General features: G+C 38.2%; 1 protein-coding gene across 1 annotated transcript in view; it reads left to right on the top strand.

The window, feature by feature from the left end:
* Positions 1-1954: 1954 nt before the first annotated feature.
* Positions 1955-16233, top strand: part of AACS (acetoacetyl-CoA synthetase) — a 32535-nt gene continuing 18256 nt past the window's right edge. Inside the window, exons 1-5 of the mRNA XM_009698327.1 lie at positions 1955-2065; positions 10592-10689; positions 14543-14657; positions 15218-15299; positions 15997-16144. Coding sequence (XP_009696629.1) covers positions 2026-2065; positions 10592-10689; positions 14543-14657; positions 15218-15299; positions 15997-16144 — 483 coding nt within the window. The 5' untranslated portion in view covers positions 1955-2025. The remainder of the gene's footprint in view (positions 2066-10591; positions 10690-14542; positions 14658-15217; positions 15300-15996; positions 16145-16233) is intronic.

Here is a 16233-nt window from a genome sequence, read left to right as displayed (position 1 = left end):
ATATATATATATATATATATAAAATCAGACTATGTATCTCAATTACCAGTTCAGAGAGAATGGGAAAATCTGTGACCCAGTTCTGGTGTAATAAGGATTGACCTGGTGAAGTCTGATACAAATGAGGCTTGTAACAACAGAAAGCTGGCTTCAAAGTGATGAACCCATTGCTTTCAAATTTTGAGATCATTAGAAAAGCTTCTTACATATTATTTAATGGAGAAAAGAAAAATCAATGTGGTTAAGTACATCTTGTGCAACAGCTGAAAGCCAAACACCGATTAGTAAATCAACTCTGAATGTATGTAGAATTGATTGATTTGTTAATGTTAAAAGCTAAACATGCAACTTCAGAAAAAGTGGAGTTAAATACTTCCAGTTCAAATTATTGAAGGAATTATTATCAACTTAGTGAATTATTTGGTATGACATGTGATTACATTGTTTCTGTAGATATTGTTTCGTGTTAGGAAGTCATGGGGTGTATTGGGGACTCACTGCTTTTTGTCGCATAACCACAGGTGATGATACTGAAAGGAACAAAACTGTTTTCCAGTCGAATACTGTATCAGTGCTGGAGTGGACACATTTACTTCTCTGCCGTGAACAGACTTCCACCTGCATTTCTTTTCATGACCTTCTGCTGTATTTAATCTTCTTAAGATCTCTTAAGTCAGAGTATTTTTTGTTAACCCCTCAACTGCTAGATCAGAGTGGTGTTTTGGGAACCTGTGTCAAGTTTGTGTATTTGCTAGGAATGATTTTGTGGGTGTAACAGAGCACAAGAATGTAAATGTAACTTTCCTAAACAACTCCACTTCTCACTGGCTCCCACTGTGAATCTCTTATTTGTGACTCTTTTCTCCTGGGGGCTTTAATCATGGAGCAAGATCAGATTCCCATTTCCTGTTCTAGGGCAACACAGAATCTGTCAGCAGTCCCTGCTCAGCTTGTGAACTACATGTTATATTGACTTCTCTGTCTCCCATCACAACCTACTCTCTTGCTCTGTATAAGTCCAGATTTACTGGGATGGAAGTCTAAGAAGGCAACAGAGTAAAAAAACCTGTTCCCTGCTTAAGGAAATCAGACTGGTAGCTGTTCTGCAAGGACCTGCTGTGCCAGGGCATGCAGTACGTTTTTGTTGTGACATCCTTGGCAATGTGTTTTCATAAGAAGTCCTAGATACTGGAAACAGAACAGACCAAATAGTTTGCAGGAATCACATTGAGGAAGTACAAGAAGGGACCTTTAAAATTACAAACTTTGCCTTTCATAACATTTAGATTTGTTCATTTTGTTTCACGAGTGATTTATTAACAGCTTATGTAACATCTGACATTCAGTACAAAAATGAAAACACCCTGCAGATCTTTTCAGAGATGAATGGAGTTCAGTTTAGTTTATTTGTTTTGTGATATGTTGGCAAACTCATATGTTTAAAAAGCATATTAAAAGTCAGCCTTAATAACTATATGCGCACGATTTTCTAGTCAGCAGTGACTTGCCGTGATAAAACCTAAAGTTGATGCCTTGCAGCTGCTTCTTAGACCTAATGAGAAAACTGAGCAAAAAGGGAAAATGAGGTTGTTCTTTCCATGTTAGAAAGCAGCCTTGGTGAGTGCAATCTGTTTACCATGAATGCTCTTTGAGAACACACCTTTCTCCAGTGAATAGTTTGCATTTTTTGCAGATGCATGTTCCTGTCTTAAAAAATGTCCTGGTGCCTACTGAATGAATACTACCGATTAATACTTGATGCCCGTTAAATAGAAGAGCTTGGTACAGCATAAGAGGAACTTGAAAAAGTGTAGTTATTAGTGGAAACCCTTCTCCTAAAATTGCTTCATATTGTTTTTCTTCCAGAATTAGTTTAGTTATTATCTATTTGTACTCTACTTAGGTTGCAATGCATAATTTCTGACTGGTTGTTTTAATCTTCTTTCCTCAGAGGAAGGCAAAGAAGAAATCTTGAAAGTTACTTTTGAAGAACTGAGACAAGCTGTGGCTTTGTATGCTGCAGCCATGAGGAAGATGGGAGTAAAAGTAGGAGACAGAGTTGTGGGTGAGTACCTTTTTTTTTTTTTTAAAGGATAGGAGGTAAAATTTTCTTGACATATGCAAGTAAGTAGTCAGGGTTATAGAAACATGAATATGAACTGATATTTCACAGAAACATTCTAAAGAAAAGGCTCTTGTGCTGCTATATTAACATTTGTATGAAATATACTTCTAGAGGGAAGGAACCTGGATTAGCCTGCAAGTTCTCTAGCACTAAAGTGGGAAGGAAAATGCCTCATTCATAGCTTCACTAAGATCTGCTTCATAAGCACTCTGTGGAAGCAGAAGGGATGGAGGCTTTGCATCTAGCTGAGCCTTGATTCACAAGGTCTGGCAGATTCACACGGAGGCGGTCTTGGAAACTACTGTCCCAGGTTGGTTGTTCTGGTGCCAGCTGGCAGTTACTGACCCTACAGCCCCAGGTAATACAGTGCACTGTGAATTCTGCCACCAGTGCTCTTGGGAGTAGCGCCTTCCAGAACAGTGGTAGTGAACAGCTGGTGAGCAGTAACTTTTTGAGTCATATCAATGCAGAGCTTAGTAATTAGAACCCTGTGATCCTTTCAGTAACTCACAAAACGTTCTGGAGTAATATTTCCCTGTCATAACTGTCAGGTGGATTTTTCTATATAAACAGTGTTTTGTCTTGTGAACAGTTTGTACAGTATACAGTCCTGGCATAGAAAGGAGTTACTCAAGCTGGCCTAAGTCCATTTATTTCTAAAGTGCTGCTTTTCATCTTCCACCTGAGCCACTTCATCTCTGTACTTTGTATGCTCTGTAACATAGGCTCTTTGTTTTGTCAGTGTAGTGGAAGTCAAAATTGCAATATCCTTGAAGCTCCTTCAGTCCTACCTGGTAGTTCTGCTGATGTACATACCCATCTTACTACTGGAGTCACATGTTCTTTGAGCAATACTTGGCCATTATCCTAAGTATGTGTAAATTCTTACGTGATGCAAACCCAAAGTGATGGAACTATTTGATTTGTTTTCTGCATGTTACAAACGAGAGCTTGAACCCATATCTTCAAAACCAGAAGAGTATGCATTATTATTTTTATTAAACTCACAAATATGACCTGCAAATGTAAAATATATTCAAGAGAGCTTATACTTCATGCATATGATATGAGTATTCTATGGAACTGGTAATGGAACATTTAATTGTCACAGCTGGTGGCTTGTTTTTCACATAGAATTAGAGCTAACTTCTTAATTTGGATATGAACCATCCAGCAAAGTCGGGAAAGCTTGTCTGAATGAAGACAAATTAAGATGCTATAATTTTGTCTCCGTTTTCAATCTTAACACTGTCTGAGGAGCAACAGCCTCTGTCTGAAACCAAACTAATGAATAGGAAAACTTACACTCTACAAAGTTTGAGTATTTAGAACTTAAGTGTAGTGTTTCTTACTACCTGTCCTCTGTGTACATCAAATGGTAAAAGTGGGTTGTGTGTGTTTTAAAAAGTTGTCCCAGAGACACTGGCAAAACAATACGTAATTATGCGTAGAACTGGAAACTTGGATGTCATGAAACCAATCAAAGTTCTAGTCAGGTTTTTGTTGACCCCTTTTAGTGCTTTCTGTAAATGTTGTCTGTCATCATGAAGCACATGGAATGCGCTTTTTTGACTTGTGCAATGGAATTTCTCCTGATGTTTACAAAAAAAAATCGTATGCTCTGTTTTATAGACTGCTTGTGGGGGATTTAATACATGATTCCTTATTGTTTTATAAGTAAGTAAAAAAAAGTCATAACAGGGCTCAAAACAGTTCTTCCATCTGTATTGCTGGTTATACTAAACTGAAGAATTAAATCTCATGCATAAGTGGCAAAAAGAGCACTCTACCAGTTTCAGATCCCATAATACAATGAAATGTGTTGTGGGAAAGTGATGGGCAATATGGAAGTGTAATCACTGGATATATTTTCATATTTTGTGTGAATGAAAACTGCGTGTGAACACACTATGATGGGGAGGACAGTAGCTGTAAACTTGTGAGTAGCAACAGCTGTGGCTTTAGTGTGTTCCTGTGAGTAGAAACCTGCTGTTCTGTGCTGCTGTCCTAATTCTCGGGTTAAAGTCCATTTCTTAGACTTTACATATTGATGTCTGATGCTAAATGAGAGGTTTTTAGTCTCTGGAAAGAAAATACTGCTCACTAGGGTGACAGTTGTAATAATAATGTTTAAGTATGACCAGATGCAGTCACATTTAATGGAAATGTATATTCTGAATTAAGATTAAAGAATTTTATCTACATGAGACTTTGTGTTCTAAGCTGTGAATTAAAGTCCAGTTCGCAACCTGGTTATCACTGCTAGAACTCTAATAAAAATCACTTAGAGATACTACATTTGGGAAAATAAAACAATACATGATGCTGTTATTTTGTGCTCTTCTTGTAAGTGGTTCTTGGTAAGGTGTTCAGTGTCGGGGAAACATGCTCTATGGCTGGTGAAAATGTGCTATTGAAATATAACTGTAGTCAGTGGTGCTAATAATTAAAATTATAATAGCATTATTAGCTTAATAACAGTTCCTTTTAGTTAATGACTGTATTTTGCTTAGTACAACTGCAGGCTGGCTGGCTCTTGAATCTTGTTTGTTGTTTTGGCAGCTGGCTTGCCTGTCTACTTATTTAAATGAAAACCCATAGTTGAATCTTTTAAAAAAATAGACTGTATGAATAAAATAGTATGCTGTGGATACTGTTATTTTTATACATATTTTTTACATGCTTGCAGAAGGTACCAATTCCAAGTTTCTGTTGAAAATTAATTCTTAATATCAAGGCTTCCTTTTAAAGAAAGGGCAGGATTTTAACTGTGCACTGTGTCCTGTTCTTGGGAGAGAAAATGTGTGCATTGACTCCAGTGGGAAACCTGCAAGGATTTTTAGTAATTTCAAGAGGAGGCACAAATTGCAGTCTCTGGCTATCTGGTGGTGTTACTGTTACTTAAAACCAAAACCAAAACAAACAAAACCCTCAAAAACCCAAAACAAATGAAAAAGGAAATAAATACATTGAAAATACAATGAAAAACACTCCTTAAACCTCTGGAGTTAAGCTCCCATTGTTTGAGTAAGCTGCAGCTCTGCTTTTTCCATGGCCTTTTTGTGCATTTCCTGAGCAAAAGTTTCCCATCTGGCACTTCCACGGCAGAGACCTTTCTGCCCAGGTACCAAATATCCGTGCTGGGCCCCTTGAGCATTTCAATAGCTTAAGCATGTCTTTACGAGCAGTTATAGCTTATTTGTGGAAGCAGGCTTGCATTGTGCTTGGAGACCTTACAAAACCCTTTACTTTTGATATCAGAAAAGATTAATGAATCTAGGCAACCTCTATGTTTCCTTACAATCATGGTATGTTGTTGGGCTCAGGTACAGCTTTTTATATTATCCAGAGTCTTCACATACTTTTTTTTTCTTTCTTCTGGGCAGTTTCTCACATTCTGCTTTTTTTTCCACTCTGCCCTTTTACCCTGACTGGCAAGATACTCTTTTGCTTGTAATCTTCAGTCAGATGAACCTATATCGGCTCCTATCAGTTGAGCTGTTGCACGGTTCCTGCTCCTTCATTCCCCCAGTGCTCCCAGTTCTAGACTCCTGACTGACAGATTGCTTTACCTTGGGCAGCAGCCCATATCTAGGGAGATCTTAGGGTGAAAGAAATCTGATGGGTTTTTTTAACAGCAAATCCAGCTATTTAGAGAGAAACATACATATATTTTAAATTGGGTCTCAACTTCTTTCGTATGTTTCTTCCATGTGCCAGAGAATATTGGCAGTCCTTGGAAGAGCTAAACCATCACATCACAGTCAGAGGTCGAGGCTGTGGGCTTTTTTCCAAATCCCAAGTTGAAATGGGGGAGAGATGTTAGGTGTTGCGTGGGAAAGTTTGAGTCATACACCTATTTGTGGTATCAAGGATGAGGTTCTCCAAAGCTTGCTGAAATCTACTGGGATCTAATTTGTTCCAAAACTTATAGCAGAAGGAAGAGTGATTCTTCATGTGGTTTATAGCAATAATACAGGGCATGCTTTTACTGCTTCTGAAAAATCAGCTTTTAAATAGAAGGGAGATATTTTATTAGTCTTATTATAGTTGCCAACACCTAGTCAGCCTGCCAGGTTCTGATGCCCTTTGTTGCCACTTTCTCTTAAAATCACCTAAAATTTTGAGCTGTTAGAATTATACACGACTGTTAATGTTTTCTTGTGAATTTCATCTTCGTGCTTTACTGCCCCTAAGAGAAGACTGTTTTAACTTTTCATTATACTTAACGTATCCCCTATTTTCTTCAATACAATTTTTGGTTGCATCATGACAGTCATAGTATGTTAAAGTTGGAGGTGGGTGAACGTGAGTGGAGAAGCAGCAATGTCGGCACTTTTTCAGCTTGATTTCCTCCTAGTCTTCCCTTTCCATCACCAATGAGATAGCACTTAATAGTAAACATAATTGAAGCAGATGTGTGCTAAAACACACCTCTTCTTCTAAAGCTGTCTTGCAGTATTGTTAATGATGCCTGAACAGTTGGAAGAGACAGATACAATACCTAATGTGAGCTACACAGATCCATGTGTGAGGTACTCCTGGTCTCCCACTGGCCATCTGTTGGGAATGAATAAAATAAAACTGAGAGTATCGATGTTTTTCATCTCCAGATAGGTTGCTTCTATTATATCCCAGTAGCCAGATTTGTTTTATTACAAGTCAGCAGTTAAAAACAAACTAATCTTCCCTATGTGTTCACACAAAAAATCCTCAACAAAACATCAATGAATTACATTGTTTGAAGCTGGTATTTTATCTATAGTAACTGTATTAGCCCTAGTTGCTTACGTGGGTTTTAAAGCTGGCTTTGTAAGAAGATTAGCTTGTTACTAATAGTCTCAGGCCACAGTAATGTTAGGTAGGATGACCGCTTTAAAGTCCTACAGGAATATGAAATGCTATATTAATATTGAATAGAGAAACTGGAAGTCTGGTGTTTGAATTCTCTTCTGTTTGAGAGCTGGTGTACATCAATGATACAAGCTGTTGAGAAGATACTTCAGTTGCAGCTCCCTACTTTCCTTCTTCCTGATGCATTCTTTCAAGGCTGAAACTAAACGTTTGATGCAGGGTCCAAGTTTGCTGTGTGTTTTTTTTTCATTCAGATGACTACAGATGTTTGCATGTCTCTGAGTATGCATTTATTCTACTTTGTGAAGGCGTTAGATGCTTGCAGGGGATGTGTTCTCAGCACTCTCAGAAATGAGACTTTTGACATAGTTTCTGGCATGATTATACCAGAAAGTTTTAGACTACAGTTTTCACATATTCTGTTGGTAAAGTACTGTAGTATAAATTAACAAATCTAAGTTTAATCTCAGCATATGCTAGAGTAAGTAAGTAGGAACTAACAAAAAATGCTATCCTGAGCAGATTAGGCTGTAAGTGCCTCTTAAAAACACTGTATGGATTTTTTTTTAAGATATCACTTGTCCTGCTTAGAGATTTGTCACGGGTTTTATGTCAAAGTAAAGCTTTTATTTCTTTGTCCTTACAGAGATTTTATACATACATAAGAGTTGGGAGGAGTGCTGCTAGGACCCTTGGTATGTCATACTCTGAATTCCTAGTTGCTGGGTTCCCAAATCCTGCGTTTTGAGCTCTGTATTGAATTGCTTTCTAGTTCACCCAAAGAGAGTATGAAGATCCTGCTCTTTCTAGTAACAGAAGGCAGTTTCTACCTTTCTTACGAGCTTCAAGGAAGGGCTAGATTAAGATACCGAGATAGAGAAGTACCTTCTGTAGACTTTACCCGTGTTAACAAATGGTAGTTTTGATCCTTAGCTGAAATATTCTATCAAGGAACATGGAGGCTCTAGTTGAATATTTGAACAAACATATAATGAATATTTAAATTAGCTGTACTGTTATTCTTATGTAGTATAGAGCTTCTGTATGTAGGTCACTGTTCTGTGACCCTTGATGTGAATCCGGCTAAAAAAGTTGGATTTTTCGTCCTCTTTGTCAACAACATTCTTGTTTACCAAGTTTTAGATGCTTATGACCTGTGTCAGCCTACTGAATGCTTTGAGGAGTCCGTTGATATCTCAAGGGACACAGTCAAATGCAGGGAGTTTTACGTACATGACAGTTGCTGTAATTGGTTTGCAGAATCTCTGATGTGAGAAAGGGAGAAACTTTATTTCTGAGAATCCAGTTTTAATCTGAAAGGCTGACAGGAGAAGTAGTTTGTGTCATTTAGAGCTGGGTGCTGTTGAGAGAAAGGCAACATGAGTTCTTACATTGCTATGTTTGGAGGATCTCTTTCTGGAATAGAACCACGTTTTTATTCATAATACCTGGTGTCGAGGGTTAGGACAAATACGTGAAAATCGCAGTGAGCAAGCAGGCTGCCTGCCTGCAGTGATCAGGTGAAGATACAGAAACGCAGAGTAAGTTGCCTTGCACGTTTCATACCTTTTGGCAGTTTTGGCTTGATAATCCTCTCAAACACCACCTCAAAGCCAACAGACAAATGAAAGTAATGATTTCATTGTCTGGCTCTCAATAATAAGCAGAGGCTTGCATTCTTGCCTTGAGGGCTTTTGTAGGAGTGGTGAAAAGGAGAACTTGCTTATAACAGAACTGATGTTTGTAAGCTATGGCAAGGTAATAACTGCTCCAAAGCATGAAGAGACATCTTTCAGTTTTCATTGCACTCTAGCCTCCTGATAATCCCATCCAAGAAGTGCTCGGTGGAAGTATTTGGCATCAATTTAAAAAACTTCCATCGTACAAAATGACATTTTAGTCTGTTCTGGTTAATATATTTCAAATTATTGTTCGGGGAGGAAGATTTCTCTTAAAAATCAGTAAAATTTTGGGATACTGTGTCATAAACCTTGACCTAAGGGAAAAATAGCAAAATAAATAATGCCTTCATGGGATGTGAGGTTTTGCTGCACTTCATGTACTTGAGAACTTCACTGAACAAAACACCTCAAACTGCAGGCAGTTGTAGAGAGTAATTTATGTTTTGACATGGTATGAGGTTTTTATTCACAGTTGTGGATTTTTTCTGGAAGTTGTTGGGCTTAAGTCATAATGCTGTTTTCAAAGTTGCTACTCCCAAAAGCACGGCAGCTGATGGATTAACTGAAGCGGTCAAGCTGGTTTAAGAAACTGATTTCACTGTGGTTGTTTTTTTTTTTGTTAAATCATGAAGAAGAATATCATTTTAAGAGTTACTTTTAAAGTCTACTTTTTACAAAGTTGAAAAAGGATAGATTTTTTTTTTTCAAGCGGTGTAGACAAAGTAGCAAAAATCAAGCTAAGTACCTTCCTAATTGACAAAGTTAACGTAACAGGAATTGCTACTAAGATTTGTGATCTTAGTTACTGTCCTGAAAAGTACCTCCTGAAATACCTTTCTTTGAAAAGTGTCTAGCACTAGTGAGGTTTTGACTGTCTCACGGATGCCTGCGGAGCACCTGCAACTTGCACTGCAGTCCAAGATCTGTCAGTGCTCACCACTTCTGTTAAATGGGTTGCAAAGCATTTTTATTCAAACACTGAATTCTAATTAGATGTCCAAGTACTGCAATTAGGCCTGTCATGTGCCTTTTTTTAAGTACTTCGACATCTCTTTGGTTGCTTATGAAGGATGATCTGAAACTCCAGATCTTTGATCTACTGATCACAGTGTGGTTTGTGAATTTCAGTTCTGTGTTTTAATTTGTGAATTGGATTCTGATCAGTTGAGAGTCAATCTCAGCCACCCAGCACCTTCTGGAGAGTTGCTCAAATTGAGCCCACTGAAAATCCAACTTTCTTGACATTAATTTCTTGTGTATGTCTTCATAAATTGAATTCAAATCTTGAAATCTTGCTGCTAGCTAATGAGATAAACCTGAAGAGCTACATCTGTGTGGGAATGTTCCAGGGCTTTTCCCGCTATTGTTCCCTTGTCAGCTGAGACACTGGTTTTGCTTGTTTGTGTTTAAGATTCTGGCAGTGTCTACCAGACGTTTAGCTTTGTAAAGCTGAATCTCTGCTTTTGAACTGAGTATTTATAATCTTTCCTTCCAGATACTCGTTCATTCTCTAATGGCTGTTTCTATAGACCTGTTCTATTCCCGTGCATGGTGCTGTATTCTTAGTCTCTATGTACCCTATTCAATCCACAAACTTACACTCTCTCCCAGTTCTTTTCAGTGTGCTTCCCTCTTATCCTGAAAATCTCATTAATTAAGCAGAAACATTTGTAAATTGGGAGTAACCTTGTAGATATAAAAATAGTTGTATCGGTTTTTATAAATGGAATTATTTCTAATTCCTTGTATAACTGATTTGACTTCGAAGGAGGACACTATGATTATGTGGAGAACTTTAAAGGATGCTTCACTCTACGGTTTTTCATTTTTTAAGTCTGTTTAAACTGGCTATTTTATACATTATATTTACTGTCAGATTTGATATTTTTTTACTTTCCTTCCATGTCTAACCATTCAAATTCTGCCATAGGTTACTTACCAAACAGCATTCATGCGGTGGAAGCAATGCTGGCTGCTGCAAGTATTGGTGCTATCTGGAGTTCAACATCACCAGACTTTGGCATTAACGTGAGTTCCCTTATTGTGTGTTGCAGAAAAACTACCACTGGGTTTCAGACAAATGTGAAGGTGATAAAGTGACAGATTCTATTCACTTTAGTCTTATTGCCACCTCCTGGCACAGTCAAGTACACCAGATTTTTTTCTAGTTACCACAAATGAATGACAACCCCTGCTTTCATTTGTCAATAGTGACTTGCAGCATAGTAATTTGAGTATCTTTAGCTAACTCACTGTTGGGATATTTTCAGGTGGAATCCGTAGTCTTGGTGAGCTTTTATTGTATTAAATGTGCAAATAAGCAGCAATGCAACAGAGTTCTCTGGGGCTTGGCCCTTCCTTCCCAAACCTTTCCCCAGGCTGCTTAGCCACACTGCAGTTTCTTTGCCTAAGTAGTCGCTCCCTCTGCCTCCTATGTGGGTAAATGGAACAAAGCCTGAGTTGGTCTTTTCCAGGCGGCTTTATGTTTGCCGAGCAGGTGAGGAGTTTCAGGCTAATATTGCTAACCTGTTTAACTCTTTTTAGTGTAGGAATAAATACTGTGTAAAATATGGTAAGAATTATCATGCTATCTAAACAGATGTTACAGTGTGCCCTGGAAGCTTTGGCAATATATTCTGCTTGCTTCAGAAAGTCCTTAGCACACGTCATAAGCAGCAACAGATACAAATCACTTCTGAAATGGAGTGTTGAACCTTTCTTCTGTCTAAAAGTTTCCATGAAAGCATTTGGAAGATATTGGTTTTGCATTGCAGAAGGCAGAAAATACCGAAGTGTTTAGGTTGTATGTACCCTCAGTGTCGGTGTGTAACCCCAGTAGCTGGTTAAACGTATGGCAGTGTCATCTCTGAGTTAGCACTAGGGGGCAGCAGCGTTCCGCTGTCTGACACTTGAGGGTGTATCGTTGGGGGGGGAAAAGATTTAAAAGTCATTACAGCATGTAATGATCAATCTGTTCTACAAATATTTTCTGCTTGCTCAGAAAATGACAGTATGGAGCATTTTCTTTGCAGTGTGATTTGATCTCTCATCTGGGGGAAGATTGTTCATTTTGCTTGCATTACAGAGTACTGGTATGTTTTCTGTCCATGTTGATGTGCTGTTATTTTCAGTGCCCAGATTTATTTAGTTTTTGTGATAGTTTTTTAATGAAACTTAGCCCTGGAGTAGCAGTGCCATCGATATCATTTATTCTCCTTTGGCTTGGCAGCATGTGTTGGCATGAATCCAAACCCTAAAATCTTGAGGAAGATCAGCAGAGGTCCTCAGGGATATTGGCTTCCACCGTAAGGAAAGGATATTTCTCCTTCTGTGCAGTTGCATTAGTCCTCTTAACATAAATGAAGATTTTGTTTGTGTTTTGGGAAATAGCGTAACGTTTTCAACATTTCAAATCCGATTGTGTATATATGTTTTGTGAAGCTTAGAAATGTCACTTTTCAGAACTGCCTACACATTGCAGGCTCTGAATGCCGTACATCCAAAGACTTTGAAAGCGTTTAGGAAGTCTGCTGTCAGAGAACCAGTGAGCTCCCTCCCACGCAGAATGCCACTCTTGGCAGCTTTTGCTTCATTTCTCTAGTCCCTGTTACCCATTTATGTATATTAATAGGAAAGTGATTCTTTGCGGCCTCTGCATAAGAAATTGTTGGGTATGTAAGTTTAAAAAGAGGCTCCGCTCTTGGAACTATGTGAGAAACCTTTGGTGAGTCCTAGCAAAGTCAGTGCAGCTCCATTAATGGGGCCCTGCACAATTTTTAGTACTGGATTTGAGGCTCATAGAATAGAATGAGCCATATCTGGTATACCTGAGCTTTTCATGAAAGCAATTCCTTGCTGAGCCATCTGGTTGGATTAAAGTTCCAGTGTAGCAATTACATGTTCCATCTGTTTGTACTGCCTTTGTATCATACCAGGCTGCCCTGTGAGATTTGATCCTGCCAGTGCTAATGAATCCAACTGGGTGTATTAGCAGGATTAGTAAGACCCTGAGAATTGTAGTCAGCTCTGTTTCTGGTTCACACTTCTCTTGAGATTTGATCTTCTGTTAGAATACCCTTAGTCCTCTCATTGGTCTTCATTTTTAACATCAGGCGGCATAGATATGGGGTATGTATACTCATTGTTCAGCATGAATGCATATATGCACAGGCACACACACAGATGCATACACACACATGGTGTGTGTAATTTGGCTGCTTGGTCCGTTCTTTGAAAATGGTACAAAGAAGCAGGTATGATAACATACCTAAGAAAGCAGGAAATCTGATTTCATACTCCTTTAGAGAGTAACTTTAATGTATTAAATATACATTTCTGAGTTTGTTAGCTAATGCATTAGGGACTTCTTGAAAACCTCTTCTGCCACCGAAACAGATTCTGATGATTTTTGTTTTAAACTAATTCATAAAGTTAGGTGTTAATGCATTGTCACTGTATTTTCTTATGATGTGAACAAGGAAAAAGAAATGCACCTTCAGATGATAGGAGAGAAAGCTGCTAAGTCACATACTCAGCAGAGGCAGTTGCATATTTATATTTAGTCATATCCCTGTACCTTACCTGTGGTGTTCAGTGAGCTTTCCTAAAAAGACAACATGGAGAAGTTATCGGAACAGGACCTCTGTACTTTTGCAGTAGGCTTTCTTGCAACCCTGACCAGCCCAGCTATGAAAGGAGGAGTTTAATAAAGATTAGTTGATTGTGATGTTTTTGCATTGGTCTTTTGATTTGGTAATAATTTGTGTCTCATTTTGGCTGCAAAGTAGAGGACAAAGCAGGAGACAGAGAAGAATAAAAAATGCTGGGAAGAATAAGCACATGACTGAAGTCTGATTTTTTGCAACATGATTTAGGAGTTTGTTCTTTAACAGTTAGCTGACGATTTTAGAGTATTGAGTAATCTTGTAGTTCTTAATGTTTCAAGCAATGTAGCTAGAGAAGGATGAAAATTACTGCATGCTGAGAGCTTTTACTAAAGGGATTTGCTTCTTGCTGTTGAATACAAAAAGATCCATTTCTGGTAGGCTGATGCATGCAGTGTACCTGAAAATAAACGCCAGAAGGGTTTTTCTCTCAAATGTGATAATAGCTGTGGTAAATTCCTGAAAACAGTGTAAGCTGGAAGAGACACCTGAAAATGTAGCTTTTGAATGTGTCCTGCCCCAGAGGTTCTAAAGAAGCTGTGGTAGTTTTTTGTTGGTAGTATGTATGTATGTTTTCAAGATCTAGTTGTTCTGGTAAAAATCAGTGGTACAGTTTCCTTTGTTAATTGTGGCAGAACAAAGCTGCCAGTTCATGTGAAGTGCCACCTTGCCATATGATAAATGCATCTTCCAGAAGACTGGTGTTTTTCAGTTTCCCCCCCTGCCCCGTGCAGACTACCAAAGTATTGGCACATTGTCAAAGCAGCATTGGGGGCAGTTTACAAGGGTGTTTAGAGCACCTGCCTGTGGATGCAGACAGGAGTCTTGTGGACCTCCAAGTAAATTAAGTGGCTAACTCCTGCTCGCATCACAGGTGCTTATCCTCTTTAGATGAGTTTGTAAGTCTGATTCTCAAGATTAATTTTTAACTGCTTAGATAGCTTTGTGAACTCGATCCTTCAGTGAACAATGTTCTGTGATCTGTGATGACTTTATATTTCACTGATTGATATGTTTGGGGGTCATGAAATAGATTGTTACGAGCCTTTGAAGATCCTTGGTGAGTAAAAGACAAGCAGGCTGTCTTTTAACAATTCTCCTGCTAATTCCTGTCCTTACTCCTTGCTCAAATTTGAGATTTGAATTTAGCATCCAGTGGGTTTTCCTACTGTAGCAATTAATTTCATTTTTTAACTTATTTTTCTCTTTGTCCCTAGGGTGTACTGGACAGATTTTCCCAAATTCAGCCTAAGCTCATCTTCTCTGTTGAAGCTGTCATATACAATGGCAAAGAACATAACCACTTGGAAAAGCTGCTTAGTGTGGTAAAAGGTACTTCAGTGCATACCGACTAGTCTTAGTTACGCTGTAGTTCTGTGAGCACTCAAAGCCTGCACTGCCACTAAAAGTGACGCTTTTGACTGCTTGTTGCTGTCCTTCCTCCTTTACAGTGTCTCTGTGGCCACTTAGAATTTCAGAAATTATTTAAGTAAAAACTAACCCGTCTTTTGTGTAATTCTAACAGTCTTTTGCTAGCTCAGTGTAAATATATCATCATAAATTAGTCGGCAGTGTAAGTGGGGGAACAGAGACTGATGATACTGCGGTTTCTTTAAGCCCAAGTGAAGTGCTGCTGAAGACAAATGAAGAGGTATTACAGCACTAAAGCTTGCAGATTTACACGTATATTTTTAAAAAGCTGGCAATATTGAGAAAATTGTTCCCTGGCTAGCCGTTTAGTCTTTTGGGGTTTCTTAACATTATCCAATACTCAGTGCATCAGAATTATTTCTGTAACTTAGTGCATTAGACTGTAGGATCCAATCGGACAGAAAAGACCTTTGGTTTACATAACTGAATGTGGGAAATAATGTTTTTCTTCATTATTCCAGGGCTTCCAGATTTAAAAAAAGTGGTGGTGATTCCATATGTCGCATCAAGAGAAACCATAGATATTTCTAAGATTCCAAACAGGTAATAGGAGCTTATGAGCTGTGACTGTCCTAACTAGGGAAGAGATGGATGCTGATAAATATTGAAACTACCTGACCTCTTGAATTTGCAAAAGCTAGGATTTAACCAGATTTCTTAATGTGAGTCTGGCTTTGTACTGAAAACAGAAGTAGTATGTTGCTGCAGATGTTTTGCTTCTATAAAACCACTGTTGGTATTAATGGTTCTCAAATGAAAGCAAAATTCAATAGGATATAGAAGGAGGAAGAAATTGGCTTTCAGAAATCAGTAATTAATAATGTAAGTTACATTTTTAGAGATAATTTGTTTTGCTTATTTACTGGTCTGGATTATGTATATTAGACATCTTTTTGAAATGGCTGAGTTCCAGACTTTGTGTTGAGGGTCAGATTGTTCCAGTCTGCTTTCAGCTATTAAGACTGGCAGCTGATCGTAGGTGCAGATTTATAGGCTTGATTTTGTTGTGTTACATCTCAGTATTATGCTAACGTTTTATATTAAAACAGAAAAAGGGAACAAAATAATTAGCAATTCAAAGAATACAAAGACTAAGAAAAATAATGTACATAGTTTGAGTATATAGCTTATTGTAAGAGAACTATTAGATACAGAGGTAATCCCATATATGGGATGGGGTAATGCTTTCAAAAATTTTTTTGAAATGTTCCTTTTTTTTTTTTCCCCCTCTTTTACGCAGTGTCTTTTTAGAAGACTTCCTTGCTACTGGGAAAGGAGACCAGGCCCCCCAGCTGGAGTTTGAACAGCTGCCTTTCAGTCATCCTCTCTTTATCATGTATTCATCAGGCACAACAGGGGCACCAAAATGCATGGTTCATTCAGCAGGGGTATGTCTTCCCCCTCTGGAGCTGCACTATCTATATTTAACTAACTGGGTTATGTTTTTCCTTTAACACTATCATACCATAATGTACTT

This window comes from Cariama cristata, unplaced genomic scaffold, assembly GCF_000690535.1.
Source record: "Cariama cristata isolate BGI_N322 unplaced genomic scaffold, ASM69053v1 scaffold23994, whole genome shotgun sequence".
Lineage (NCBI taxonomy): Eukaryota > Metazoa > Chordata > Aves > Cariamiformes > Cariamidae > Cariama > Cariama cristata.
This window is presented reverse-complemented; position numbering and strand designations above follow the sequence as displayed.